This window comes from Notolabrus celidotus, chromosome 5 (assembly GCF_009762535.1).
Source record: "Notolabrus celidotus isolate fNotCel1 chromosome 5, fNotCel1.pri, whole genome shotgun sequence".
Taxonomy (NCBI): Eukaryota; Metazoa; Chordata; class Actinopteri; order Labriformes; family Labridae; genus Notolabrus; species Notolabrus celidotus.
In genome coordinates, this window is record NC_048276.1 from 19163219 (window position 1) to 19190659 (window position 27441).

The window sequence follows — 27441 nt, forward strand, 5'->3', positions numbered from 1 at the left end:
TGAAGCGGAAGGACATTGAAGGATGACGTATATAGGCAACGGTATATAAACCAGTGTGGGTACATGATAGTTATTCATCCTCGGCGACAGATAAAGAAGCTGACCCACGAAGAAAAAAAACAGATATTTTTTACTGCGTTTGTCGAAAGTAAGTACGCGTTTTCTTTGTATTAAACCGTGTATTTCTTATAACTTGTACTATACCCGTAGTTGGAGGCCTGTTAGAGAGCTGTTGTCATGAGTTAAAGGGTTAAACCTATAGAAATGAAGAAACTTTTTATGGCAAATGTCGTCTTTAAACCGTTTGAATCTGAAGGGAAATGAACGCGCTGGCATTGTTCAGGGTCTTCGCAATTTTGGGGCATATCATCGAAGATTATGTCTTCGACGATGGAGCAAGCTAATGTTAGCTGTAGCAATGACTCGACATATCCAGTATCGTCCATTAGCGGTGACGGGAGCTGAACAAAAGGAAGGTCAATATGGGCTCAAAATGGCGCTAGCACTGGAATGGCTGTTAAGCTATCCAAAGTTAATTACTTTATATGTACATCCTGTTCCGAAACATGATGAATAGGTTATACGGTGTCAATATATATACAACCTCACTTTCAACCAAGCGTTGCCTCTAAATATTACGTTTCTGTTTAAACTTAAGATCAATGTTAAATAACTATTCATGACAATAATTATTGTACTCCAATGAAAGTCAGGATGAATACGAGTTTGAGGTTAATAGTCGGAAATTTAGTTATTTTTGTCTTGTCAGGTATATAAAAATACTTATAAATAAAATAACATGTATGACTGCAACTAATGGGTGATGTGTCTCTGTTCTTAAAGGTAAAATCATGCAGATCTTTGTGAAGACACTGACTGGCAAGACCATAACCCTTGAGGTTGAGCCCAGTGATACAATTGAAAATGTCAAGGCTAAAATCCAGGACAAGGAGGGCATCCCCCCAGACCAGCAGAGGCTGATCTTTGCTGGCAAGCAGCTGGAAGATGGCCGCACCCTCTCCGACTACAACATTCAGAAAGAATCAACCCTCCATCTTGTGCTGCGCCTGAGGGGAGGCATGCAGATCTTTGTGAAGACCCTCACTGGCAAGACCATCACCCTGGAGGTGGAGCCAAGTGACACCATTGAGAACGTCAAGGCAAAAATCCAGGATAAGGAGGGCATCCCCCCAGACCAGCAGAGGCTGATCTTTGCTGGCAAGCAGCTGGAAGATGGCCGCACCCTCTCCGACTACAACATTCAGAAAGAATCCACCCTCCATCTTGTCCTGCGTCTGAGGGGAGGTATGCAGATCTTTGTGAAGACCCTGACAGGCAAGACCATCACCCTTGAGGTCGAGCCAAGTGACACCATTGAAAACGTCAAGGCCAAAATCCAGGATAAGGAGGGAATCCCCCCAGACCAGCAGAGGCTGATCTTTGCTGGCAAGCAGCTGGAAGATGGCCGCACCCTCTCCGACTACAACATTCAGAAAGAATCAACCCTCCATCTTGTGCTGCGGCTGAGGGGAGGCATGCAGATCTTTGTGAAGACCCTCACTGGCAAGACCATCACCCTGGAGGTGGAGCCAAGTGACACCATTGAGAACGTCAAGGCAAAAATCCAGGATAAGGAGGGCATACCCCCAGACCAGCAGAGGCTGATCTTTGCTGGCAAGCAGCTGGAAGATGGCCGCACCCTGTCCGACTACAACATCCAAAAGGAGTCCACCCTCCATCTTGTGCTGCGTCTGAGGGGAGGCATGCAGATCTTTGTGAAGACCCTCACTGGCAAGACCATCACCCTAGAGGTGGAGCCAAGTGACACCATTGAGAACGTCAAGGCAAAAATCCAGGATAAGGAGGGCATCCCCCCAGACCAGCAGAGGCTGATCTTTGCTGGCAAGCAGCTTGAAGATGGCCGCACCCTGTCCGACTACAACATCCAAAAGGAGTCCACCCTCCATCTTGTCCTGCGTCTGAGGGGAGGCATGCAGATCTTTGTGAAGACCCTCACTGGCAAGACCATCACCCTGGAGGTGGAGCCAAGTGACACGATTGAGAATGTCAAGGCCAAAATCCAGGACAAGGAGGGCATCCCCCCAGATCAGCAGAGGCTGATCTTTGCTGGCAAGCAGCTGGAAGATGGCCGCACCCTCTCCGACTACAACATCCAAAAGGAGTCCACCCTCCATCTTGTCCTGCGTCTGAGGGGAGGTATGCAGATCTTTGTGAAGACACTCACTGGCAAGACCATCACCCTGGAGGTGGAGCCAAGTGACACCATTGAGAATGTCAAGGCTAAAATCCAGGATAAGGAGGGCATCCCCCCAGATCAGCAGAGGCTGATCTTTGCTGGCAAGCAGCTGGAAGATGGCCGCACCCTCTCCGACTACAACATCCAAAAGGAGTCCACCCTCCATCTTGTCCTGCGTCTGAGGGGAGGTATGCAGATCTTTGTGAAGACCCTCACTGGCAAGACCATCACCCTAGAGGTGGAGCCAAGTGACACTATTGAGAATGTTAAGGCCAAGATCCAGGACAAGGAAGGCATCCCCCCAGACCAGCAGAGGCTGATCTTTGCTGGCAAGCAGCTGGAAGATGGCCGCACCCTCTCCGACTACAACATTCAAAAAGAGTCCACCCTCCATCTTGTCCTGCGTCTGAGGGGTGGCCAGTAAAGTCGTCTATGATTCCATGTTCTTAACCTTACTTCCTCCAAGTTTACTTAATATGTATGGCTCTACATGCCCTGTTATAAAAATGTTACACAGTGAAAAGTTGTTGAACTAAAAGACCAAAAGTTTAATGCACACTTCCATTAATAAAGGTTCGAACTCATAATTTTTGTGTTGCACATTCATTGTTCATTCATTCAAAAGTGAAATATCTATTTGAGTTTAATGTGTTATTTCAACATAATGATCAGTTTTGAAATCAAAGTGGGTCATCAGGATGATGCAGCCTATAATCTCACCTGTGTTTCAACTGCACAGGAGAGAAGGTGCATATCCATACAGTAAAATAAATGTAGTGTATGTATTTAAACTAATGCCTATTAGGGAAAGGGTGTGAATGCAGCAAAATCCCTATGCCCCTCTATCAGAATCAGAAATACTTTATCCCAGGGCAAAATAAGTCATTAAAGTTGCTCCTATACACAATAATTAAGAATCTCAAATAATATTAATACAAGTAATAAGATAAATACAATAAAAACGTATGTACAGAAAGACAAACCATGCAAAAGTAAAGGATATAGTTGATTCTTGGTACTAGTTTCAGAGTGCCATACAAAAAAATGAATAAGTACTGAGAAAATTATAGTTCTCAAATGTTCTGTAAGGCTTTGAAAAACACTTTTCCCTCACCTAAGCACAGCTAATAAGCTGAAATAATCTCTGATCTCTAAAACAATTTTACAGTAATGTTGACTTACAGATGCACATTTCACTTAAACCATACATGTTAAAAATTAATATAAGTTTGAACATGTATGAAAAGCACTGTATTTCAAAGAAAATAGGATATTGTCTGGGTAAACCTATTCTGACTCATCAGGCCACTGATCCAGTAAAATCTAAAACCCTGAACTAGATTAGCAGAGTGTCAGGTCTGCAGAGCATTACATGGTGGAGAGAATCTCCATGAATGGTGATGGGGCGCCATCTATTGACAAGCAAGCAGATAACACATTAATGGGAGTAGGTTAAAATACTGATAATGATTGCCCCAAAAATGTTTTTAACTAGGGTGTCTTATCAATAATACATGTTTAAATGTCCCTGTGATACAATAGGTAGAAAATCCAGACAAAAAAGTGTTAGTTTATGTAGAAACAAAGAAGAAACTGGTTGAACCATCTCCTCTCTCCTGATGTTTGATACTGAGGACAGTAATATTATTCTTCATTGCCTTTTGTAAAAATGATTCACTTGTTATAAACTACACTTAGACCTGAAAAGCATTTGTTTCTAAAAAGTAAAACCATACCCGCAACTTATCATGCTATATAACTTTCTAATCAAACCGGTCTGTTATTTTCTATCCAACTCAGTCTTGTAATTAAGTAGTGCTGAAAGTCCCTTGTGTAGAAACTGCATGTTTTGATGTTTTATAACCCACTTGAAATATCTTACAACACATGAAAAACTAAACCCAACAGTCCCCATGAGTCCCCATTGGTCAATGGGCTAAAAGTTTTGTATAAGACTCTGCTTTTCTCTGCAGTTTACACATTCGTTTTGTTTTACATACACTCTTTACATCCGTCAAATTAGTACATGCTCTCAATGGTTACACAAGATGTATTTAAGGGCAAAATGAAAAACTACAACAAATTCAAATGTAAAAGATGACGTATGGTGTGCAAAAAAACCCAACCTAATTCAAGAGTGTAGGCATATAAGGAGGAGAAATATGAAATTAATACAAAATGTAATAATAATACATTTTATTTATAACACTTTTCATTTCAGGAAATCTCAAAGTGCTATTTAAGGTAGTATTCAAACAGAGAAAGCAGTCACAGTTATATTTGCTAGCAGTATTAAAGGTTTGGTCCAGCACATGAAATCTATATTACAAGAACTCCTCAAATTTCCATAGTTTCATTATAAAGAAAACAAGAAAGTTTGATTAACTGAGTAGTAAATTTTATTGTTTCAAACAGCTATCTGCGTGTTATCTAAACAGAGAAAGTGGGTTACAGTTTGTACTGCTTAAAGATACAGTGTGAAGCAAATATAAGATTTTAGTAGATAAATATTATAGACTGTCTTATCACTGAGAGCCTAATGACTATTAACATACTGAGGCAAGCTAGTTTGAATATAAGTGACATAAAAAAAAGAATCAAGTGGTAAAGGTTAGGAAAATACCCGAAAACCCCTGGAATAAAAAAAATCCTACATGAAATTATTTTTTTTAATGTGAAGCTTAACATTGGAATGGGTAAAGACAGCATCTGCATATAATAATAATAATAATCATACAGCAGTTAGCTCTGACCAAGTAATGTAATTGGATTAGAGGCATGTTATAAGTGCTGGTGTTGAACATAAAACAACTGGCACTTTTCACTGTGTTTTTCCCTCCACTTCTACCAGATGTGCTAAATACAGATGTTAAACACTACAGCAGAAAGACTTTGTCTACATTAAATAAATAAAGTTGACATAATTGGACTCAGTCCTTAATGACAAACTGATCTCTGATGCTAACACTGATGCCACCTATAAAACAGCTGTCCCTGCTTTCTGACACTGTATCGTGAATTTTGATGAACATTCTTCATTATTAAATGTGTTTGATTTGTAGTCAGAACTTCATATCTGATTTATAGTTTAATTCTTATATTCAAGAGAATTCAATTATGTTTTAGTTAAAATACACATTTTAGTCAAGTCCCTCTGAAAAAATTGGGATTACTCCACAAGTCAAATTTTCAATATAAAAAGTTTTGTCGTCTGTGTTTTCAAAGGGCCATGTAAGGTTAAGTTATTTCAAGTTATTCTTATTTTTGTTTTCTGTATTTTTAATGATACTGTTACAAAAATTGAGAAGGTAACTCTTGACTCTCTCTCGGTTTAGATTCAGATATCTAAAGACTGACATCATGTCTTCTTCACTTTGAGGAGGTTCTACACAGCACATCCAATCAGCACATAATTCTCACCTGCACACACACTAAAAGGTGAATGCAACCACAAACTCATTCCTGTTACCAAGTTGTTGCTAGGTTCAGTGGACCTCATTTCTATTTTATCGCACGTGACTTCCTTCATATCAGTCATGCATCAAAGAAATCAATCATTAACTTTGTCATCTGATCAACCTTAATACAACTGAATCATGAAGCAGCAAAAAAAGCACTTCTATCTTTAAAGCATTCTGAAGACCAATCTAGCTGAAAACTGTATTATATTTATATCAATAATAAGTGTTATTTATCTTTTGTAATGTAGTTAAATTGACACACACCTTGTTTCCTCTTCCCCAATGTAGGTCATCATATCAGTTCAACTAAGTAATAAGCAGTGGTGGACAGTAACAAAGTAAATTTACTTGAGTACAGTACTGAAGTACAGTTTTTGAGTATCTGTACTTTACTTGATTATTATTTTTTGGGGATACTTATTACTTTTACTCCACTACATTCAGAAGACAATTATTGTACTTTTTACTCCACTATATTTCTATCAGTGCTCTAGTTACTCACTACTTTTCAGTTTTCTTAGTCATTTTTGCATTACCTAACTTTAGTTTACCTAACAAACCCAGCACTGAGGCACTACATTTCTACACTCTATTCCACTGAGATGGAGAGCCTTGTGATGTGTGGATTGGAGCCCTCTCCTCGGTGAGGCCTCAGAAAAAGACCCTCATTGTTTTCTGGATAAAGACTTTGAGAATCAGGTTCACCAGCTCATGTTATTTTACTTAAAGAAAAAATATATATAAACAAAAGCTCCATCTTAATTTGAGGCCTCTAGAAGGCCCTCTTTCCACTGGGACCCTGGGAAATCGCTTCCCCCTCTATGTACAGCATCCGTATCAGTACCGTGCAAATACGGTGGTTTGGTGAGGGTGAACATTCAAGTAATTTCCGCCATGCTATGTACTGTATACACACACATTTTATATCTCTATGACAGCAGACAGCTATGATGATGCACCTGATAATATTGTGCCATAAACAGTGGTGGACAGTATCAAAGTAAATTCACTTGAGTACAGTACTGAAGTACATTTTTTGAGTATCTGTTCTTTACTTGAGTATTATTTTTTGGAGGGAACTTATTAATTTTACTCTACCACATTCAGAAGACAATTATTGTACTTTTTACTCCACTACATTTCTATCAATGCTCCAGTTACTCACTACTTTAGCTTTGAAGTCAGCTCATGAATTTCCTTCTCTTTTCTGAAATCTGATCCCTAAGACAGTAAAATGTGTTTGTGTAGTTCTGTTTGTCTCAGTGGTTTAGTCGTACCTGTATATTGTGCGTCTCCACGGTTGAACGTGGAGCAAACACAGAGCAAATTTCACTCAGATCAGGCAGTTCATTTAGAGGTGGTAATGATGGCTATAATTCTCCACCTGAGCACCCATGGCTGTATCTTCAGCCCGTGTCAGAGCTTTTTGAAATGAAGAATGATATGTATCATTTGAAATGTTTTCCCTGTTTCCCACTCTGCCCAAACATACAAACATTCACAGTCCAACCTGAGAAAGTGTGTTGAGTTACGTAACATTTGTTTAATTCCTTATGAACATTTCAAACTAACTTGTCTGTGCTTGGAGTAAGTTAGTGTCTGTTTTTATTCCATGGTATAGTTTTTAGAGATTTTAAGTAATAGTTTCTAAATAAAAATAATGTAACAGAATGTACTCTATATGTTCTTGACTTTCATCATTCTTTGTGAAAATACATTTTGAGATATTTTAGAGAGTACTTTGAATACTTAAGTATTTCTAAAAGCAAGTAATCACGAATTTAACTAAAGTGACTATACAACTTTCACTTGTATTGGAGTAATATTTGATCAGGAGGATCTATACTTTAACTTAAGTAATGAAGCTGCGTACTTTGTCCACCACTGATAATAAGTGTTATTTATCTTTTGTAATGTAGTTAAATTGACACACACCTCGTTTCCTCTTCACCTATGTAGGTCATCATCTCTGTACATCTAAGTAATAAATTACACCTCTCTTGTTGTAATACAGCAATTATATGAGATAGTTTCACGATCAGTGTTTCTTTGTAAGCAAACAGAAGAGAGTCCAGCTGATCTGTCCCAAAATTAAATACATTAGCAAAATAGCTATTTGGGAACTATTTTCAACTGCGGATGAACATCCTCTGATGACGTGTTCAGTATAAAGTATCCTGTCACCCTGACAACCGGACATTCAGAGGGAGGACTCTCCGGTTGAAAGTAGGCCACGAGACAGAAACACACTGTAAGTACACTGTTACATTGAAACTATCCTGAGTGTAAAAATGACCTGTTTTATTGATTTTCTAACCTGTATTGTTATCTGTTGGAGTTATTTTTGACCAATGTACGGCTCTCATGAGTTTTGACAGTTCCTATTTTTCCGGGTTCGCTCGTAAACAATGATATCAAGCTGGCAACCTCCCATAATGTCTCATAAATCAGTGACTAAGTAATATTTAACCATTCTGGTGGACAACGTTATTGAGGCCAACAGGTCGTGGAGGTTATAAATTACTCCAAAGCCAATTAGCTTTTCCGTCAACAATGAGACAATGTTTCTAGATGTCTCGTCCATTAGCTGGTGACGTCAGCTAAACAAAACCAAGGCAAACAACAATAGTGTGTTTTAAAATGGCGCAGATGCTCGAATCACCGGCTTCCTACCATTATATACAAGACAGTACTGTAGATAACAGCTTGGTTAGAAAGAAATGCGCCAAACATTGTTCTTAGATTTGAATATATTCCTATAAAGTGATTTGACTTATGATTTAAACCTTTGATTTGTCACTTATTAACTGTTTATATAGCATGTAGTGGATGTAGCACGTTCATTTGTCAGTGAGTGAGACACATCAAAGAAGGTTGATCTAACCGGTTCATTCTCATTTCATCTGTGGAGTTGACAAAGGCTTTTTTCCTTTCATTGTTCTGTCTTTATAAAAAAATGTAATATGTGATATTATTTCCACAGGTCTAAACATGCAGATCTTTGTGAAGACCCTGACAGGCAAGACCATCACCCTTGAGGTCGAGCCAAGTGACACCATTGAAAACGTCAAGGCCAAAATCCAGGATAAGGAGGGCATCCCCCCAGACCAGCAGAGGCTGATCTTTGCTGGCAAGCAGCTGGAAGATGGCCGCACCCTGTCCGACTACAACATCCAAAAGGAGTCCACCCTCCATCTTGTCCTGCGTCTCAGGGGAGGCATGCAGATCTTTGTGAAGACCCTCACTGGTAAGACAATCACCCTGGAGGTGGAGCCCAGTGACACCATTGAGAATGTCAAGGCCAAAATCCAGGACAAGGAGGGCATCCCCCCAGACCAGCAGAGGCTGATCTTTGCTGGCAAGCAGCTTGAAGATGGCCGCACCCTCTCTGACTACAACATCCAAAAGGAGTCCACCCTCCATCTTGTCCTGCGTCTCAGGGGAGGCATGCAGATCTTTGTGAAGACCCTCACTGGCAAGACCATCACCCTAGAGGTGGAGCCAAGTGACACCATTGAGAACGTCAAGGCCAAAATCCAGGATAAGGAGGGCATCCCCCCAGACCAGCAGAGGCTGATCTTTGCTGGCAAGCAGCTGGAAGATGGCCGCACCCTGTCCGACTACAACATCCAGAAAGAATCCACCCTCCATCTTGTCCTGCGGCTGAGGGGTGGTCAATAAATGATAGTGTATTTACTTAAATTAAACCACAACCTAAACCAATAAAACATTCAATCTAAAGTTATATGGTGTGACCTTTATTGCACTCTTGTTTAGAGTATGAAACCTTAAGGAGCGGATGGGCTGTAGAACATGTCTGTGAAAGTGGAGATACAAATTAATAATTTGATTAATATTGTACCATGATTAATGATATGTTGAATAGATAGGTCAATATTGGTATGGGATTTAGCAGTTTCTTTATATTTTATGGTTCTCATTTTTTCACATTGTTTGTTGTAAAAGTTCCTCTCTTTAATTCACAGTTCAAGATTGAACATGAGCAGTGAATATTCAGTTGATGTGAAAACACTCCATGGCTGCTTAAAACATCTCTGACAGTTTAATAAAGGCTTTATCAGTCTCCTTTAAGAATTTTCTTAAATTGTTCCTGAAAGTCAGTTCATTGTGCCACCTAGACAGCCTACCTGAGAACAACCAGGAGCACCGTCAGATCTGGAACATGAACTGATACAACGACAGCTGTTCTCCTTGAAAGTACAGTATATTATTACTGTTTGATATGTTGCAACTCCTAGTTACATCCTGTCAGAATCAGAATCAGAATCAGAATCAGCTTTATTCGCCAAGTATGCTTGAACACACAAGGAATTTGACTTTAGTAAACTGTGCTCCCTTTGTACAAGGCATAAGAATAAGAATAAGAACTACAATAAAAAATAAAATAGAAATATAATAACAATAACCTTAGCTATAAATACAAAGAAACAACAAATAGGCTTGACTAATATGTACAGGCTAAAATAATATGATAAAGTGCAGTGGTGAGTTGCAGAGGTAGTTTTTACATTATAAAAATAGTAGTTAAATAATACAAAAAATAGAAATATGGAATTCTGTCTATATCTCAGGTTCAAGCCATACAACGCAAAGTTGTTTAGACTCAGAATCTTGGTCAGCATCAAATCTAGTGCCTAATAGGGATTTATGTTGTATTCACAGGTCACTGAATATGAACTGTTGAAATGCTACATTAGACCACAAGAGGACACTGGCCTACCAGTTCTCTATCCCACTGGTACCTCCAAGCTGTTGTCACTTGTTTCATTCTCTATTGCACAGTTGTGTGTTGAGAGCATAGGTCCTATACCTGTCTTTTTTCAACAGCATTGATTTGTTAAATTCTGAAAGAATAAATTAGTCCTGTACCAAAGCGGTTTCATCACAGGATTTGGTTTTCAATCCTGTACAAGCCAGTGAATGCATGGGTATGTTTGGAGATGGAAGAAAACGATTCATTTATGAGAAAAAAAGGAAACTTTCTTTCAAAATTCAAAAAGAACCCCTGGTTTAACCAAGCTGAACCTTTTTTCCCAATACCTTGATAACAGTATTAGTCAAGGATGAATTATCAAATGGTCGTTAATGTCTACCTTTGGCACCCTGTGGTCCCGAATCTTCAGGATTACTCCTTATCAACTGAAACACCAAAGTATGTTACTTGAACAAATCCATCATTGTACCCTAAGACCTGTAACGTAGAAGCAGGGGCGTGTCCAGAACTTTTTGACAGGGGTGGCCCAACTGAGGCTCTCACATAGACAGGGGTGGCCAGTGCATTTACAAATAAATAACATTTGCTCTTTCTGTCTTCACAACCTACTTTCATTAAAGTATTAAACAGTTGTTATATTCCTTTTGACTTAAAAAAAAAACATGACAAAGTGGCATAAATCTTCTAAGCTTAATTCTTAAAGGAATTACAAAAGATGTTTTTTCAAAGTCACATTTGAGGGCACTAATAAAGAAATCTACTGTCAGCCTTTTAACTCATCCCAAATTATAGATTTTAACAGAAACCCCACCTCTGACAAGGTAAACAGCCAATCATAGTTTTAGGATTTTGGGGTGGCCCCTGGGGTGGCCAATTGGATTTCAAGGGGTGCCAGTGCCACCCTTGGCCACCCCTCTGGACACACCACTACGTAGAAGGACCCTGTTTGTTTATTTAGATCCCCATTAACTTCTACCAAGATAGTAACTACTCTTCCTGGTCCCTCTCATGCAAATATGTACAGAAATTACATAATTGAAAAATCCAAGGCAGAATTTAAAAACAACAATGATAACAATAACACACAATAAGCAAGATACAAAACCAAGAGAACCACACTAAACATATTATAAATCATATAAGTAATCCCTCATGTGCCCACAGTACATTCACACCCTGTCATAAGACACTCTTTTTTTTAAAATTAGGATGCCTTCTTAAATAAGTTATCAAATTAAAGTGCCTCTCTGTAAACCAGACAGAAATGATTATTGAACATATTACAGGAAAAGGATGAGCATTCATCTGGATGATTGGCTCATAAGATGAAGTCTCTGTGAACTGCAGTAATAATGAACTGTTCCATGGAAATCAAATAATAATGAGAAAACATATACAGAGAGGGGAGTTTCCTGTGTTGTTCTGAACAGAGCAGTAGGAAACATGAGAATGATCACTCAGGGAAGATTATGTGGCAGGAAAAAGTAGACTCAAAAAATGAAGTACAACCATGTATTGCAGATTTCTACTGTTGATTAGAGTTGATTGGATGGGAAAAATGTAACATAAACATATAGCTGATTGTCTGAACTGTCTGTGGTTAAGCAGCTTTTTGGTTAATGTGGATACAAGTTTTTGTCAAGGAAGTACATTGCATGGAATAAAAAAGTGTATATTCCTGGTTCAGCTAAGACAATCTTGATCCCCTCAAAAAAATCTATTTCATATTTAGCATGTTATCAATGGGTGTCATCATGGTCCAGATACTGATATCCTGATAGGCCTACTGATATCCTGAATGCCCTGAAAAACAGCAGAGTGCTTTTGTTTGTATCTCTTTATCCCTTTGAGTTAATAGTTAACTTACTTCAAGTGCACAAGAGGACACCACGTTTTTTTCCCCTCACAAACAAATAAAACTTGATTTACAAGATAAAAGTCCAAAAGTGTCAGAACACTTGACCCGCAACATTACAGGAGGGTAAACAGCACATCCTAGTACACGTCTTCATTACTTAAGTCAAAGTATAGATACTCCATGTCAAATATTACTCCAATACAAGTGAAAGTTGCTCTTTCAAATTATTACTTGAGTTAAAGTACTGAAGTACTTGCTTTTAAAAATACTTAAGTATTCAAAGTACTTTTTAAAAAATCTTGAAACATTGTATTTTCACAATACATAAGTGCAGTCAAGAATACATAGGAGTACATTCTGTTACATTCTGTTTATTTAGAAACCATTACTTGAAATCTCTAAAAACTATACCATGGAATAAAAACAGAAACTAATTTACTCCAAGCACAGACAACTTAGTTTGAAATGTTCATCTGGAATTCAACAAATGTTACGTAGATCAACACGCTTTTTCAGATTGGACAGTGAATGTTTGTATGTTTGGGCAGAGTGGGAAACAGGGAGAACATTTCAAACGATACGTATCATTCTTCATTTCAAAAACCTCTAACACGGCCTGAAGATATGGACATGGGTGCTCAGGTGGAGAATTATAGCCAGCATTACCACCTCTAAATGTACTGCCTGATCTGAGTGAAATCTGCTCTGTGTTTGCTCCACTTCAACTGTGGAGATGTACGATATACAGGTACGACTAAACCTCTGAGACAAACAGAACTACACAAACACATTTTACTGTCTTAGGGATCAGAATTCAGAAAAGAGAAGGAAATTCATGAGCTGACTTCAAAGCTAAAGTAGTGAGTAACTAGAGCACTGATAGAAATGTAGTGGAGTAAAAAGTACAATAATTGTCTTCTGAATGTGGTAGAGTAAAAGTAATAAGTTCCCTCCAAAAAATAATACTCAAGTAAAGAACAGATACTCAAAAAAATTTACTTCAGTACTGTACTCAAGTGAATTTACTTTGATACTGTCCACCACTGTTTATGGCACAATATTATCAGGTGCATCATCATAGCTGTCTGCTGTCATAGAGATATAAAATGTGTGTGTATACAGTACATAGCATGGCGGAAATTACTTGAATGTTCACCCTCACCAAACCACTGTATTTGCACGGTACTGATATGGATGCTGTAGAGGGGGAAGCGATTTCCCAGGGTCCCAGTGGAAAGAGGGCCTTCTAGAGGCCTTTGTTTTTATATATTTTTTTTGTTTATATATATTTTTTCTTTAAGTAAAATAACATGAGCTGGTGAACCTGATTCTCAAAGTCTTTATCCAGAAAACAATGAGGGTCTTTTTCTGAGGCCCCACCCAGGAGAGGGCTCCAATCCACACATCACAAGGCTCTCCATCTCAGTGGAATAGAGTGTAGAAATGTAGTGCCTCAGTGCTGGGTTTGTTAGGTAAACTAAAGTTAGGTAATGCAAAAATGACTAAGAAAACTGAATTGAATGGAAGTTAAATGTTTCGATAATACTGTAGTTTTTCAAATTAATGTCTATGTTAAATTTCAATAAAAAAGTAACACAAATAATGAACTATTAATGTATTAATACATACAGGTGCCCAACTTTGATGGTTGGCTTGAGCTGCTTTGCTGGGGCCCAATATAATATATTTCATGGAGCCCAGAAATCCTGTGACGCCCCTGGCCTGCTGATATTTTGTAAGAGTATTTTGCTATTTCCAACAACTTTGGCTAAAAGCATATGGATCTGAAGACCTTCAGGTAGATTTAACAGCAGTCAGGGGCGTCACCAGGAATTCTGGGCCCCCTGAAAAGATATCTCAGTGGGCCCCATCACCACAGCCAGCCCTACAATATATAACATTGCTGCTATGATACTGGTTTATTTGCATTAAACAACAATATATGCTTAAAATTATCCTGGTTAACTGACTCAAGTCTAAGCTACATATCAATATTCTCTTTTTTTACAGTTTCTCCAAATGTAACTGCACAATATTGACCTTCAGACTGTCGACCTCTGTAAATAAGATTATTTGAAGCCAAGTGACTTGTTGAATAACAACAAGGGGGCATTATTTGGTATAATCGAACCTCATGAAGTAAAATAAAACTCTAAAAACCTACAGTTTACTTTCAATCAGATTCAGCCACACCAGATGCTGTGAAAATATGACAATTCCCCACTTTAGGCATGAGACGCGCATCTCACGAAGCCGTGGAATTCTGAATGTTTGTTTACTTATTCAGACAATTTTAGTTATCTTATTGCATTTATAACAAAACAAAAGAAAAGCTTAGTAGAAAACACATTTTTCAGGCCCATTAAAGCTAGGGTTGGTAGTCTCGGAAAACTAGCATGAATTTGAATGTAGCATTTCCACAGGACTCCGTTTAACCCCTCCCCTCCTCCCTCTGAGCTCCTCCAAAACGACGCCCCCCCTCACATGCACGAGCACCACTGACTTGCGACCATATAATCGTGACTGATTCAAAACCGGTCTTCACCAAAACATTATCATAGTGAAAGTTAAAAACACAAACAAACATGGCTGCTGTTAGTACTCACAACTGTCATGCTAGCATTATCCAGTTGTACTGGTGACACAATATCAGGAGAAAAGTTATAACACAAATATAATACTGTAACAGCTCTACTGTTTGTTAAACGTGTTCAGTGTAGATGTTCTTAATTCCTACAGTGTTGACAGTCAGTGAAGGCATCAGGAGAGGTGTAAAGTGTGCAAGAGGTAGAGAGGAGAGACCAGAGGAGAAGTTTGTCATTCATTCAAACATTGATTGTTGCTTAGTTGGTTGGCGTGATCACAGCCGACAGTGACCGGTTATTAAAGCTCAACATGTTCCCGAATCGGCTCGTCATCCCTACAGCGTCCGGACGGACGCTACAATACATATACATTTTCTGTAGGACTTACTGAACGTCATTAATTATTTTGCTTGTCAGAGCCCCCGTGGTGAGAGCTTTTTTTTTTGAGAGCTCTGATCTGGACTACAGTCCTGAGCAAAGCACCTCATCGGGTCAGAGGGGACAGGTACGAGGTCAAGCGAGAGGGGCAGTAAATAGAGTCAGGGGAAGCAGAGGCAGGAGATGTGGACGAGGAGTACACGCCGGGAAATGTACGCACAAGAGGCGAGCAGAACGGCAGGACAGGATTTGATTGGTTTAAAATTTTGGGACCCAAAAACGGGGATTGGTTGGTGTTTTCCCAGCTTTACTCCGGCTGTAGATAGCAGCTTTATTTCACTCTTTTTTAGGAACACATTATGTATTGATTTCCATCAGGACATAAAGATCATTTTAACCAGTATAACAAAAAGTGTATCTAAATCTGACTACCAACCCCAGCTTTAAGGGCCCCCCTCCCCACTTGGGCCCTAGGTAGTCAGTCCCACTTTTCCCCCCACTACGACGCCCCTGACAGCAGTAGCCCAGAACTAGGTTACAAGTGATGGGTTGCTCCACTAAGTTTTGCGAAGCTTGCAAAATGGTGCCATTAAAAATAATATTACCATCTCCCAAAAGTATAAAAGTAACACCCCAGTAGTGTTTTATTGTAGGCAAGTCGTTGTTGGTGGTTTACAGCCCCTGTCTCTCTGGGTTTGCCCGCTCCCTGACGAATGAAGCAGTCGCTCACATGAGCTGGGAGCTGCTGCCTCACTTTGGCACACCGTGCGGGAGAAATGGCAGGCTGTGGAGGCTTCTTCGTTTCTCTCCTAAACTACAAGACGGAGAAATATGTCATCGCCGAAAACAGGAAGATAGGAATATTATTTAGACTCTATCAGCTGGCTGTGCTGGGATACATAATCGGGTGAGCAGTAGCAGTGTCGTTTGTAGAGTGATTCACAAAGTTAAAAATAGTGGAGCTTGTCTGAGTGGTCACTTTGTTTCTGTTGTTGAGGTGGCGCGCTGTGGAGAATTGTTCTTAAATTGTAATCTCAGAAAGATACATTTGAGTTGTTGAATTCATTAATGTCTCAAATGTCTGCAGAGACAGGAAGTTATGTGTGATGTCACGCTGACAGAAATGATGAGCAGGTGACAGGTACAGTGTGGTGACGTCTGTAACTGGTTTGACCTTTAAAACTTTGGTGAATTATTTTACTACAGTTGGATGATTGATTAAGAGGTGTGGAAGAACAGGCTGCTTTAGAAATCACATATGTCTCACTTGCATGTAATGCAGCTTAGGGAGGGCTGCTCATGTTCATGTGTGAGTTTATTGCCATGTCATGTCTGAGACTTTGAGGTACTTTAAAAAATATATATTTTTATTAGGTTTTTCTGCTGTATACATCATTCAAAAAGTGCATGTTATCCAGTTTTATATTTTAACAGACAAACAAGAACACATCATACAACGACAACCACTAGAGTCCAATCCAACGTGTTATGAAATGTTATCTTAAAAATAAGAAAACAGGAAGGACTCACGAATCAGAAAGAAGATATGATAAACAAAACAAACAACAAAAACAAACAAACAAACAAACAAACAAAATAATAATAATAATAATAATAATAATAATTATAATAATAATAATAATAATAGTAATAAATACATAAATAAATGGATAAAATGAAAATGTTTTTACTTATTTCTTACAAACAAAATCTTGAAATTAGTTTCCACAACTTGGGACTTTGAGGTATTTTTGTTCCTTTAACAATCAGACCCTGGTGCTCGTCTCAGTGCTTATTGGTAGGTATGTGAAAATAGAAGATATTTCTGGAGCTGGAGCTATTAATCCAATCAGTAGTAGCCTATACCATTAAAATAAAACATTCATAGTCTGTAAACTGAGTAGGCTGCAGCTAACCATTTTCATTATTTATTTATTGATCTGCTGATTAATGCCATCAATAATGCACAGATCTTTTAAACTAGTGAAAAATGCACATAAAAAAGCTGTTAGTAATCACAAATTGCACTTCATTTGCTAATTAGCTGCACTTTTAAATTATTTATTGTTTTTACATACTGCCTGTAATGCTCCATATGTACTATTTATTTTGACGTGTGCTGCTGACCTCTTGGCCAGGTCAGCCTTGTTAAAGAAGTCTTGATCTCAATGGGTTTTCATCTGGTTAAATAAAGGTTAAATAAAAAATAATAATAATAAAATAGCCAAACCACCAGTCAAAAACCTAAAGACTCCATATTAATTGTCATAAATGACAAAGAGAAGCAGAAATGTCTTTCGTACTTGAGAAATGTCTCAAATGTTGATAATTGACTGCTGACTGCAGTCTAATAGTTGTGTTATGATAGATGCAGCTAATGTAGCCTCTAGCTGCTACCCTCAAGCAGGTATGAGGAGTTTGTGACAGGTCTGGCAAAGTAGTTTATTTTGAACTGCATGCTTTTTGCATAATATTTACTATTACTGACTCAGGTGACTTCATTTAAGGTCACATTTTGGAATAAAGTAGCTTCATCTTTCCCCTCATGGGTCTCATGCAATTTTTGTTTTTACATTTGCATTAACATCTGCTTACTTTGAAGCATTAAGTTATTATATTGGGTAAGCAAGACACACAGTGTACAGTGTATCTTTGGAATATTTATTGTATTTTACTGTATTATACTCCTCAGTTGTTCACACATGTTGAAGTTGTCCTCTTCACAGAATTGTAGTAGGCTCAATTTTCTTTTTGTATATATATTTTATTCATTTTTACACATAAACACAGAACAAGACAGCACAGACTTAGTCAAATTACTGAAGAAAAATAAAAATATACATATAAAAACAATAATAACATACATTGGTCATAATAACATATATCATATCAGATCCAATCTTATCTATCTTCTAAATTACTTGTCAAAGGAAAAAACAAGACTATGATGTATTTTTGAAGATGAAGTGTGGGCACCCTTCCTGCAGTAAGCCAACCAGATCAGTGGGAAGATAATCTATGAAGGGTTGCCAAATATTATAAAATAGGTTGTCATTGCCCTTTAATTTAACACTGAGGTGTTCCATAGGAAAAGCCTTGAATGTTTCTCTGTACCACTGCGTGACTGATGGAGGCTTCTCCTGAATCCTTAGGCTCAATTTAAAATTTAGGCCTAATTATGGACAAGCTAAAGTATCTTTTAACAATTTACATAAACCAGCGTAAAATAAACCAGACATGTTTCATGTTTGCAGAAATAGCAGACAGTTGCCATGAAGTGCTGCTATGCAATTGCTATGCAGTAATACTACAGGCTGTTACATCAAGTCTCTCAAACATGGTGTACCCTTCTTTTATAATAAATGCGTTAGGTGGGTGTTTGTGGTGAAGAAAGGTTACCAGGAGAGAGAAGAGGCCATCCAGTCTTCAGTCATCACAAAACTTAAAGGTGTGACACTGACCAACAGCTCAGACACCGGCCTTCACCTGTGGAGCTCTGAGGACTATGTCATTCCCCCTAATGTGAGTTTATCTATCTATCTATCTATCTATCTATCTATCTATCTATCTATCTATCTATCTATCTATCTATCTATCTATCTATCTATCTATCTATCTATCTATCTATCTATCTATCTATCTATCTATCTATCTATCTATCTATCTATCTGTCTAACTGTCTAACTTTTCTCACTACAGTAATATATATCTATCTGTACAACTATCTCTATGGCTATCATCTATACATTTATCTCTTTATCTATCTCTGTTATTTCATACTGATATGTCTACCTGTATGTCTATTCCTACATTTATCACTTATAATCTATCTCTATGTATTTCTCTTCATCTATCTCTACTTTTATCTCTTCTTCTACCTTCACAAAAATATAAACGTCTTTTTCTAAAACTATCTATTTGTCTATCATTCTATCTCTAAATGTATCTCTATGTCTATCTCTATGTTTAACGTTATGTCTGTAATTGTACAGACTGTACTAATGTATATCTCTGCATTTATTTAATGTTGCTCTCTTCAGCTATATCTAAATCTATCATCTATCTGTAAATTTGCCGCACCTTTATCTCTTTTTCCATTTCTACAAAAATCTCTGCATCTCTCAGTCTGTCTATCTCTACATTAATTCCTCTGTCCATGACTACAAATATCACTACATCTATCTTTACATCTACAGGTCATAATGTTTGTCTCCATACTTATCTTTTTGTCTGCCTGTACATCTCTCTCAACTTCTATGCCAACATCTATCTACACATCTATTGCTAAATCATTCTCCATACTTATTTTTTACATCCATGTCTGCCTTTATGCTTCTTTTTAAAATCTATATATCTCTATATTTCTTTATATCAGTCTCTCCACCAGTTCATCTTCCTGTTTGTCTGTAAGTCAGTGTGGAAAGTAAGAGACCATTGAGTGTCTGCTTTAGTGGATATCATTAGCCTCAGCATCTGTCTAAACAGATTTAATGTTATTGAACTTCTTTGTAGACTAATATGTTTAACCTTTTTCCTCCCTGGATCTAATTTTATTTTGTAGGGTGAGCAGGTGTTCTTCATAGTAACAAATTACATCGAGACACCTAATCAGAGGCTGGGATTCTGTGCAGAGGTGAGTGCACTCAGGAAAATCAAACCCAATTTTATAACAGTTAATTGTGTTTTTTATTCTAATATGTGAAGTTGGCAGCTCTGATATCTAGCAACCTTTGCTCCATCTACCAGAGTTACAAGGTTCCAGATGGACGATGTCACAATGACACTGACTGCCCAGAGGGGGAACCCGTGATAGCTGGCAATGGTGAGGATAGTCCTCTTTATAGAAATCATGCAAAGACTTAATTTTTATGTTAAGATTTGTTCACATTTTCATGCATTAATCTGTGGCTTGAGATCTTTTATACTGGCCTCTGACAATCTACAAAATCTTCTCTATGATAATCAGTTTTAGTGAAGCTTTACTTATCATACAACGGATGCAAATTGCAAAAAAGCATACTCTTTAAACGATCTTTGTAAATGATAATGATCAGTTATCATTAACTCTTTAAAGAAACTTAGATTTTTACTTTGAGAAAAACAACAACAAATGTGACCCCCCCCTTAATCACATCTTTTCCACAGTAACATAATGCATATAACTATCAGTATTGAATAGCTACAGGACATATAGAGGCATACAATTAGTTGAACATGCTGAATATCAAAATTCAGAGCAGGCTCCTATAAATAGTCTCCGCTATCATGTAGTCATATATAAAGTGAAGGCTCAAATTACAACATATGGAATAGCTGCAACAAGTGATCTGAACATAAACATATTTCTCTGCCCACTTCTCACTTAGAGAAATAAGCATGTTAACATGGACCAGTCATAACCGGGTCACAATCAGTCCGGCTGAAATCACGCGTTCAGGAGGCACTGATGTTGCTGGTATGCAGAGATACTGACATGCCAGCGTTGCTAGTCTGGGAAATCCCTCTGCATTGACTTTCTGCCAGTCCGTCAGCTTTGTATCAATAGATTGGGTAGTGTCCTGTAAAAAGTTCTCAGCTTCTCTGTCCGTGGTGGGTGTTGTGTTTTGCCACACAAAACAAAGAGCTGGTGCATGGCTTCAGCCTGGCAGAGCATCTCTGTTGGGGCACAACACCTTTAGCCAATAGGTTCACATCGAAACATCCTTTAATTGACATCACCCTGATAGCTATGACCACTTATCTCCTGTCAGTATTTTCACATAAACCAAATTCTAACCAAACCAAAGTGACATGAGGCCAAAGAAGATGCTTGTGTTTTTTAAGCATCTTGTACTTAATGTCACCTTCAAGTCAGTAAAACAAAACAGCTATGTCATACACATAATAATACATTTCTCCTCTACATAATACTTGTCAAATGCCGGAGTGTGTTTGTCTTTTGTGTCCATTTAAATGATTTCTCACATGTTTCTCTCCCACATGCACAAGGAGCAATGAGCTAGCTGGAAGTAATGGGTCATCACTGTATTTCTGTCTATAATGTTGCAGCACTTAGCGTCAGTGGCTACTTTAAATGCCAATTAACAACATTGGAAAGTTCCCACTAGAAGCCCACCGAAGTTGCTTCCTGTTTTTGTAAGAAACATGTCAATATGCAGGTTCAAACGGCACTCTGCTATCCGTTCCATAAACTCTGGTACACAAAGTTTTAAAGCATTTGAATGACTCATCTTTGTGTGTTCATGTTGAAAACTTTATTACAGACTGTACATATTGCATATTATTTGAAATTGTCTCTTGAAGCAGCACCCAGCCAACAGTCTTTGGTCTCCCTCCCTCAGGAATAAAGACCGGAGTGTGTCTAAACAGTACAGGGACCTGTGAGATCCATGCCTGGTGTCCTGTCGAATACAGCAAGAGACCCACGTGAGACCCCCTCCTCTCTTATAGCCTCTGGAAATTTGCCATTTTGTGCCTCTAGACTGACACTCATTCTGATCCCCCACTGGGACGGAGATATTTCACAGCTTCTATTTATTACTAATACAGCCTGTCAGCTCCCCTCGTCTTGGTTTTGTTCTTCACACAGCTGCTTGTCTCTTTCACTTACAGGGAGCCCCTACTAAAAGAGGCAGACAACTTCACCATCTACATCAAGAACTTCATCAGGTTCCCAAAGTTTGAATTCTCAAAGTAAGTGGCTCTAAGTGAAGCAGAGTGCTGGTGCTCTTATGGTTTCAAGGCATCATGACAGAACCCACCACCGCTGAGTGAGCTGAGGGATATACATGCCCCGGTGGCTGCTTTAAATAACTTTAGGGTGCAGAGAGCCTTCTATTTATACTGACCAGTGCATTGCACTGAGTGAGACAGTGAAACAGTCATCTGAGACGTCCTTGACAGCGGGCTGTGCCCTGGACAGGTGTCCGATCAGATGGGGGTAGCCCAGGGAGCTGAGTTCCCGCCCTCTCTGCTATTGAGGGTTCAAATGCTGCAGGAAAGCAGGAAGATGCCACAAGCTGCTGCTAATTCATCAGTCATGATCTTATTCTGATTACACAACCATCTCTCCTATTCTTCTCAGATCTGTGCTTCTGCCTAATGAGAATTTGCCTGTTACAACTCCCTCCTAATGGATTGTACCCAATATGGCGACACTACATGTCTTAAAGACTGTCGCATCGAGTTACACTTTTCTCAGAGCCAGAGGGTGTAGCGGTGTTGATTGACATACACATACTGTATGTATATGTGGCTATAAATCTGTGCCCGGCAGGCTGTCAGGCAAAGGTGGAGACCTTTTACTCCAAATCAAAAAACCTACATTAAGCTTGGTTTAAATATTAAGGGATGTTTACATTAGCAATGTATTCACATATAAGCCAACATCTGTGTCAGAAATAGTTGTATAATTAAGAAATATCACACCAGTGATATGGTCAATCACAGCTGAGCTGATGTTCAGTTCAACAGCATGACTGAAAACTGCACATGGCATTTTTAGGTAAAAATGATTTATTAAAGTGTTTATTTTCTCTGATCATACATTTTGCTCCTCTGAAACAAGTCATTCAACAAATGCAGCTGGACTTTTGCCAATCAATGCATTAATGGTTTCCTGTAATCTTCTTACTCTGTGTGTTTATAAACAAATTCCCACAGAAGAGCTTCTTTGTTGATGTGCATTTATTTGTGTTTATCATTATCATTTTCCTGATGAAATAAGACTCTTATTCCAAACAACTCTTTTCCAAACAGATTACATGGTTGGAAGTAACTGTTGTTAAAGAAAGTGTACAAGCTAAAGCTGTCTAATCATTGATAGTGTCTAAGAAGATCAAAACGTCAATGCTAATAGAACAAGTTTTGAAAATATGTGACATTCAACGAGACTGGTTTTAATAGCTCCTGAAAATCTTCAATTTGACAAATGTTATTCATTTCTGCTGTTTTAACCTCTTAGGTCTAATGTCCTCGATACGTCTGATGACAGCTACCTGAAAAAATGCTCGTTTGAGAAAGACCTGTACTGCCCCATCTTCCGCCTGGGAGAGCTGATCAGCCGGACGGGATACGACTTTGAGGATATGGCTGCTCAGGTACCAAATGTTATAACATTTTCATAGCTTATGATAATACATGTTTTTCCAGTTGTGATTGCAATATTAGCTGTGAAAAAAATCTCAACTAAAGGATACATCACAGTCGCATTAAACAGAAACAGATCAGATTCTCATCATTTCCCTATAATGCCTGATTCCTTAAGAAGATTACGTGGGTGGACAAACTGCACTGGTAACTGGAAGAGGTCAAATTGAGTGCTACTGCAGCATCCTCAGTCTAGATTGTGAAGGCGCCATTTGACACCCATCTTTTATTATTTCTGAATTCCTCCTTACATTTACAAATCACTTAATAAAGGCATCACTGTAAAAGAGAGTGCAGCTGTGTGCTAACAGAAAAACGCTAACCCTAAAGCTGAGTGAAAGAAGAACCATGTTATGCTTAAGTCAAGGGGGCGTTGTCCAAACTGCATTCTGCCAGGATACAAAAGAACAAGAAGGAAATAGTGAAGTACAAGGTGCCATAATCAGAGACTTCTTCATCTTTCATGGGTGGAACTTCTGCCCTGTGATGTGTTTTATGGCTGGACTGATCATTTCAGGTGGCTGTTCTAGATTTGCTGTTACATTTTTTGTGCATCAAATGAGGAAAAGAACAAATAATTTCAAGTTCCATCTAGTTGGATTTTCACAGTTTACAAGCACACTGTGAAGTCCTAATCAATGGATGACTATTGCCTAGTTGTTATTGCATTTAAAATCATTTGAAATTTAAAATTAATTATTATTTTATATTTGTATGTGTTTTAATATAATATAAATTGTGTGATTATGCACACAAATTGCATTTTTTTATATTATATATATTAAATTATATACATAAATGCATACACCCACATAACTTAAAACAGTTACACACAAAATAAATTATTGTTGACAAAAAAAGGGAAGATATAGTTATAAAGAATAAATACTGAATGACATAATAATAACAATCCCTGTAATCACCTGATGAAGTCAAAACCTCTCAACCCTATACCTCATGAAAACCCTGTCTAATAGAGTCTCATCTCAATTTTGGGCTGAAGTTATATGTGTGCGCTTTAACACAGCCTGTGCCTGTGTTTGGGTCTGTCAGGGTGGCTCTGTGGGTGTTCTCATAGAGTGGGACTGTGACTTGGATAAGGACTCTTCACAATGTAACCCAGAGTACAGCTTTACCCGTTTGGACATGAATTTGAACAACTCAGTCACATCAGGATACAACTTCAGGTTTGTCCTCGTAGTTATTTACAAGACATAAACGTATCATCTGGCTCTCTGTTACCTGACTCTTCTTTTTTATTTTAATCATACACACTTTTATATCATCTTTCCTTACAGATATGCCAGGTATTACAAGGATCAAAGTGGTGAAAGCTATCGTGATTTATATAAAGTGTATGGGATCCGCATTGATATCATGATCAATGGCAAGGTACAATGGTGATACCAGCTATGTTTTTTTTCTTAAGGAAGTACTTCGGTTGGAAACTAAACTCTAACTCTCTTTTTCCCAGGCTGGGAAATTCAGTATTGTTCCCACAATAATTGCCATTGGGTCAGGTGTTGCTCTGCTGGGTTTGGTGAGTAATTTTTAAGCATTACATTGATGTGTCTATGGGTAAATGTTTTGTTGTCATGAATTTACCTTAGCTTGAAAATAGTCATATCCAAGTGCCACTAGAGGGTGATAGAGGATCATCTGTAAAGAACATAATAACAGACTTTAGGTTTTTCTCCTTTCAGGGAGCCTTCGTGTGTGATATGATTCTACTCTACATGATGAACACGAGCTCCTTCTACCGGGATAAGAAGTTTGAAATCATCAACTTCAAGTATGACTGTTTATAAGTGATCAGTTGTAAACTGAATGTAACAACTGGACTTTGTACATTTTGCCTCAGCTGCTTTGGCACAATATCTGATATCTTTTGAAAGTTGTCAGCACCAAAGATACATTTCCCAAAACAGCTGATTATGCAGCAAAACACTATAGTTCAAGTGAAAAATATTTTTCAGTGTTTGTATAGTGCAGTAACAAATTAGAGTGTAATGATAATTCCCTTTTTTAATTTAGCAGACAGCAGCAAGCTTGAAACCCATATTTGTACCCATATGTCATTTTTGTGAGATGAAAGGACAATCAGTGGATATTCAAGTGTGAGCCACGATTAAAGACTTACATTATTTCTTAATTAGTGAAGAGTTTGTGCTGTGATAATATGATTCACTTCCATCCATCCATCCATTATCTTGTGCGCTTATCCCGTTAGGGTCACAGGGGGCTGGAGCCTATCCCAACTGACGCACACACTCACACCTGCAGGCAATTTGGAGATTTAAAAACAAATGTAGAATCAGAGTCAGAGCCTTTTTTTCAACATGTGAAGTTTTCTAGTTTGAATTTCAGTATTGACCAATCACATTTCAGCTGGCTTTAGTTTACGCACAAAAATCCAGGTTGTGTGGCGAGCAAAAGCAGACAGAACGTGTTGTAAACACATCAAACAGGGCCATAAAGTTATTCCAATTTAAAAACCATAATAAAAGGGGGGTCTTTGGTTTATTTTTAAAAATACTCAGAGAGCTCGTCATTTCCATACCTATAGCAGGGATTACCAGAGTTTTGGGACATATAAACACAAAGCTATTGCAGGTGCTGGGGCGAGACATATGGGGGACATTTAAGAGACATGAGGGAAGAGTTTATATTTGCATGTACTTAAAGGAAAGACAAATACTTTCTTTCAGTGGTCACAACAGAGCACAATACAGTACACAGACAAAAATAACTTTAAACTGTATAGAACTTAGCATGACATTAGCAGAGTCCATACCAATTCACATAGCAGCAGTGGTTACAAGTTGACGGCCTATTCTGTATGTACAAGTCTGATACAATAAAAACATTGTACTTTAGATTAAAGAAAAAAATGATTGAACTGTATTCTAGTTCTAAAAGTGAGCCAAAAACAACAACAAAAAATGTCCAACCACAGTCCCACTGTTTTCCAAACCTTGATCATCACATTTATTGACACAATTCTCTCATGTTCTATGTTACAGTAAAGAAAAGACTAAACCCAAGGAAGGGAAGCCGGGACACAGAGAAAGGAGATCCAGGAAACCGCCTGCAGATAAAGATGCAGAAAACTCTGTCAAAAAGCTGGTGGAGGAAATTGCCTCGCCTGGGGAGAACCAGCAGTCTGTGGACCAACGGGGTCCCACCATTCCACGCAACACGGGACAGCGCTACTCCGCCAACATCTCTCCCCAGGGTGCAGAGGCCAGGCACCACATCACTTTCTCTTCAGAAGCTTAAGTTTGCAGGTAGAGTGAGATGAGTCACCTGAGGTGAGCTCAGTTTATGTCTTTGAGGTAGAACCAAGTTGGACTTCTCACCTTGCTTCAAGACTGCCTGTAAGCCACTGTTTATGGTGATGCTTATTTTGACTGAGGATATGTTGGTCCAAAAAAAGGTTAATATTTGACACTGTGGGCCAGGCTGCTGAGGAGAAACACTCATTAAGGTGCATACCAGTGGCCGGGTGTGGATCCAAATGTGCAATGTGGAAGATGACAGGTCCATAAAAGATTTGCAAAAGTACTGTGATAATGCTGATACAATTAGTAAAGATATGAAAATATTTCGAAGCAAATTGCCAAACAATATTTGCTTTTTAATGTAAGTGTTAACTGTGTCTTTGTTTGATGTCATAAAACCCGTATTTTTAGCTTTGGTGGCTGTTGATCAGACGAAACAAGCATAGTTTTCAGATTCAGTTATATATGATGGGCCACTGTGTTTGTTTTTGCTGTTTTATGGACAAAGTTAAACAACTAAAGTAGGCTTTGCACATGCGTTTCATAAAGCGGATACAAAGGAGGAGTTTATCCTTAGTTGCAAAAACTCATGAAACCTTTCTGACTTGTCGGTTTTAATTTGCAACATTAAGGCCTGGTGGTCTAGCATTAAAATAAATATTAAATGCAAGTTAGACAGTCTTCAGAAGTCTTTTCAACCATGCACAAACTTGTTTAAAACACTGCAAAAATCAAAGA

At 38.3% G+C, this 27441-nt stretch overlaps 2 protein-coding genes and 1 long non-coding RNA gene across 4 annotated transcripts; 2 read left to right on the top strand and 1 right to left on the bottom strand.

Moving 5' to 3' along the window:
* The first annotated feature begins 20 nt into the window (after window positions 1–20).
* ubb (ubiquitin B) lies at window positions 21–9463 on the top strand. The gene is given in 3 exon segments (XM_034683020.1): window positions 21–148; window positions 844–2682; window positions 8702–9463. Coding segments are annotated over 3 exon segments (2622 nt in total). The 5' UTR covers window positions 21–63; the 3' UTR covers window positions 9400–9463.
* Window positions 9464–15810: 6347 nt separating this feature from the next.
* On the top strand, window positions 15811–27377 carry p2rx5 (purinergic receptor P2X, ligand-gated ion channel, 5). The gene is made up of 12 exons (XM_034684368.1): window positions 15811–16181; window positions 18646–18796; window positions 19836–19907; window positions 20021–20096; window positions 21616–21700; window positions 21887–21967; window positions 23238–23373; window positions 24476–24609; window positions 24721–24814; window positions 24897–24962; window positions 25126–25214; window positions 26446–27377. The coding sequence occupies exons 1-12, from the start codon at window positions 16051–16053 to the stop codon at window positions 26699–26701; spliced, it is 1371 nt and encodes a 456-aa protein (XP_034540259.1). The 5' UTR covers window positions 15811–16050; the 3' UTR covers window positions 26702–27377.
* Window positions 21545–25672, bottom strand: LOC117813244. 2 transcript variants are annotated; one of them, XR_004631372.1, is made up of 4 exons: window positions 25563–25672; window positions 25028–25081; window positions 23746–23811; window positions 21545–21675 (listed from the first exon to the last, which is right to left on the bottom strand). It is a non-coding gene; the product is annotated as an uncharacterized LOC117813244 (long non-coding RNA). The 2 variants fall into 2 exon arrangements; XR_004631371.1 differs by lacking the exon at window positions 23746–23811.
* Window positions 27378–27441: the final 64 nt, after the last annotated feature.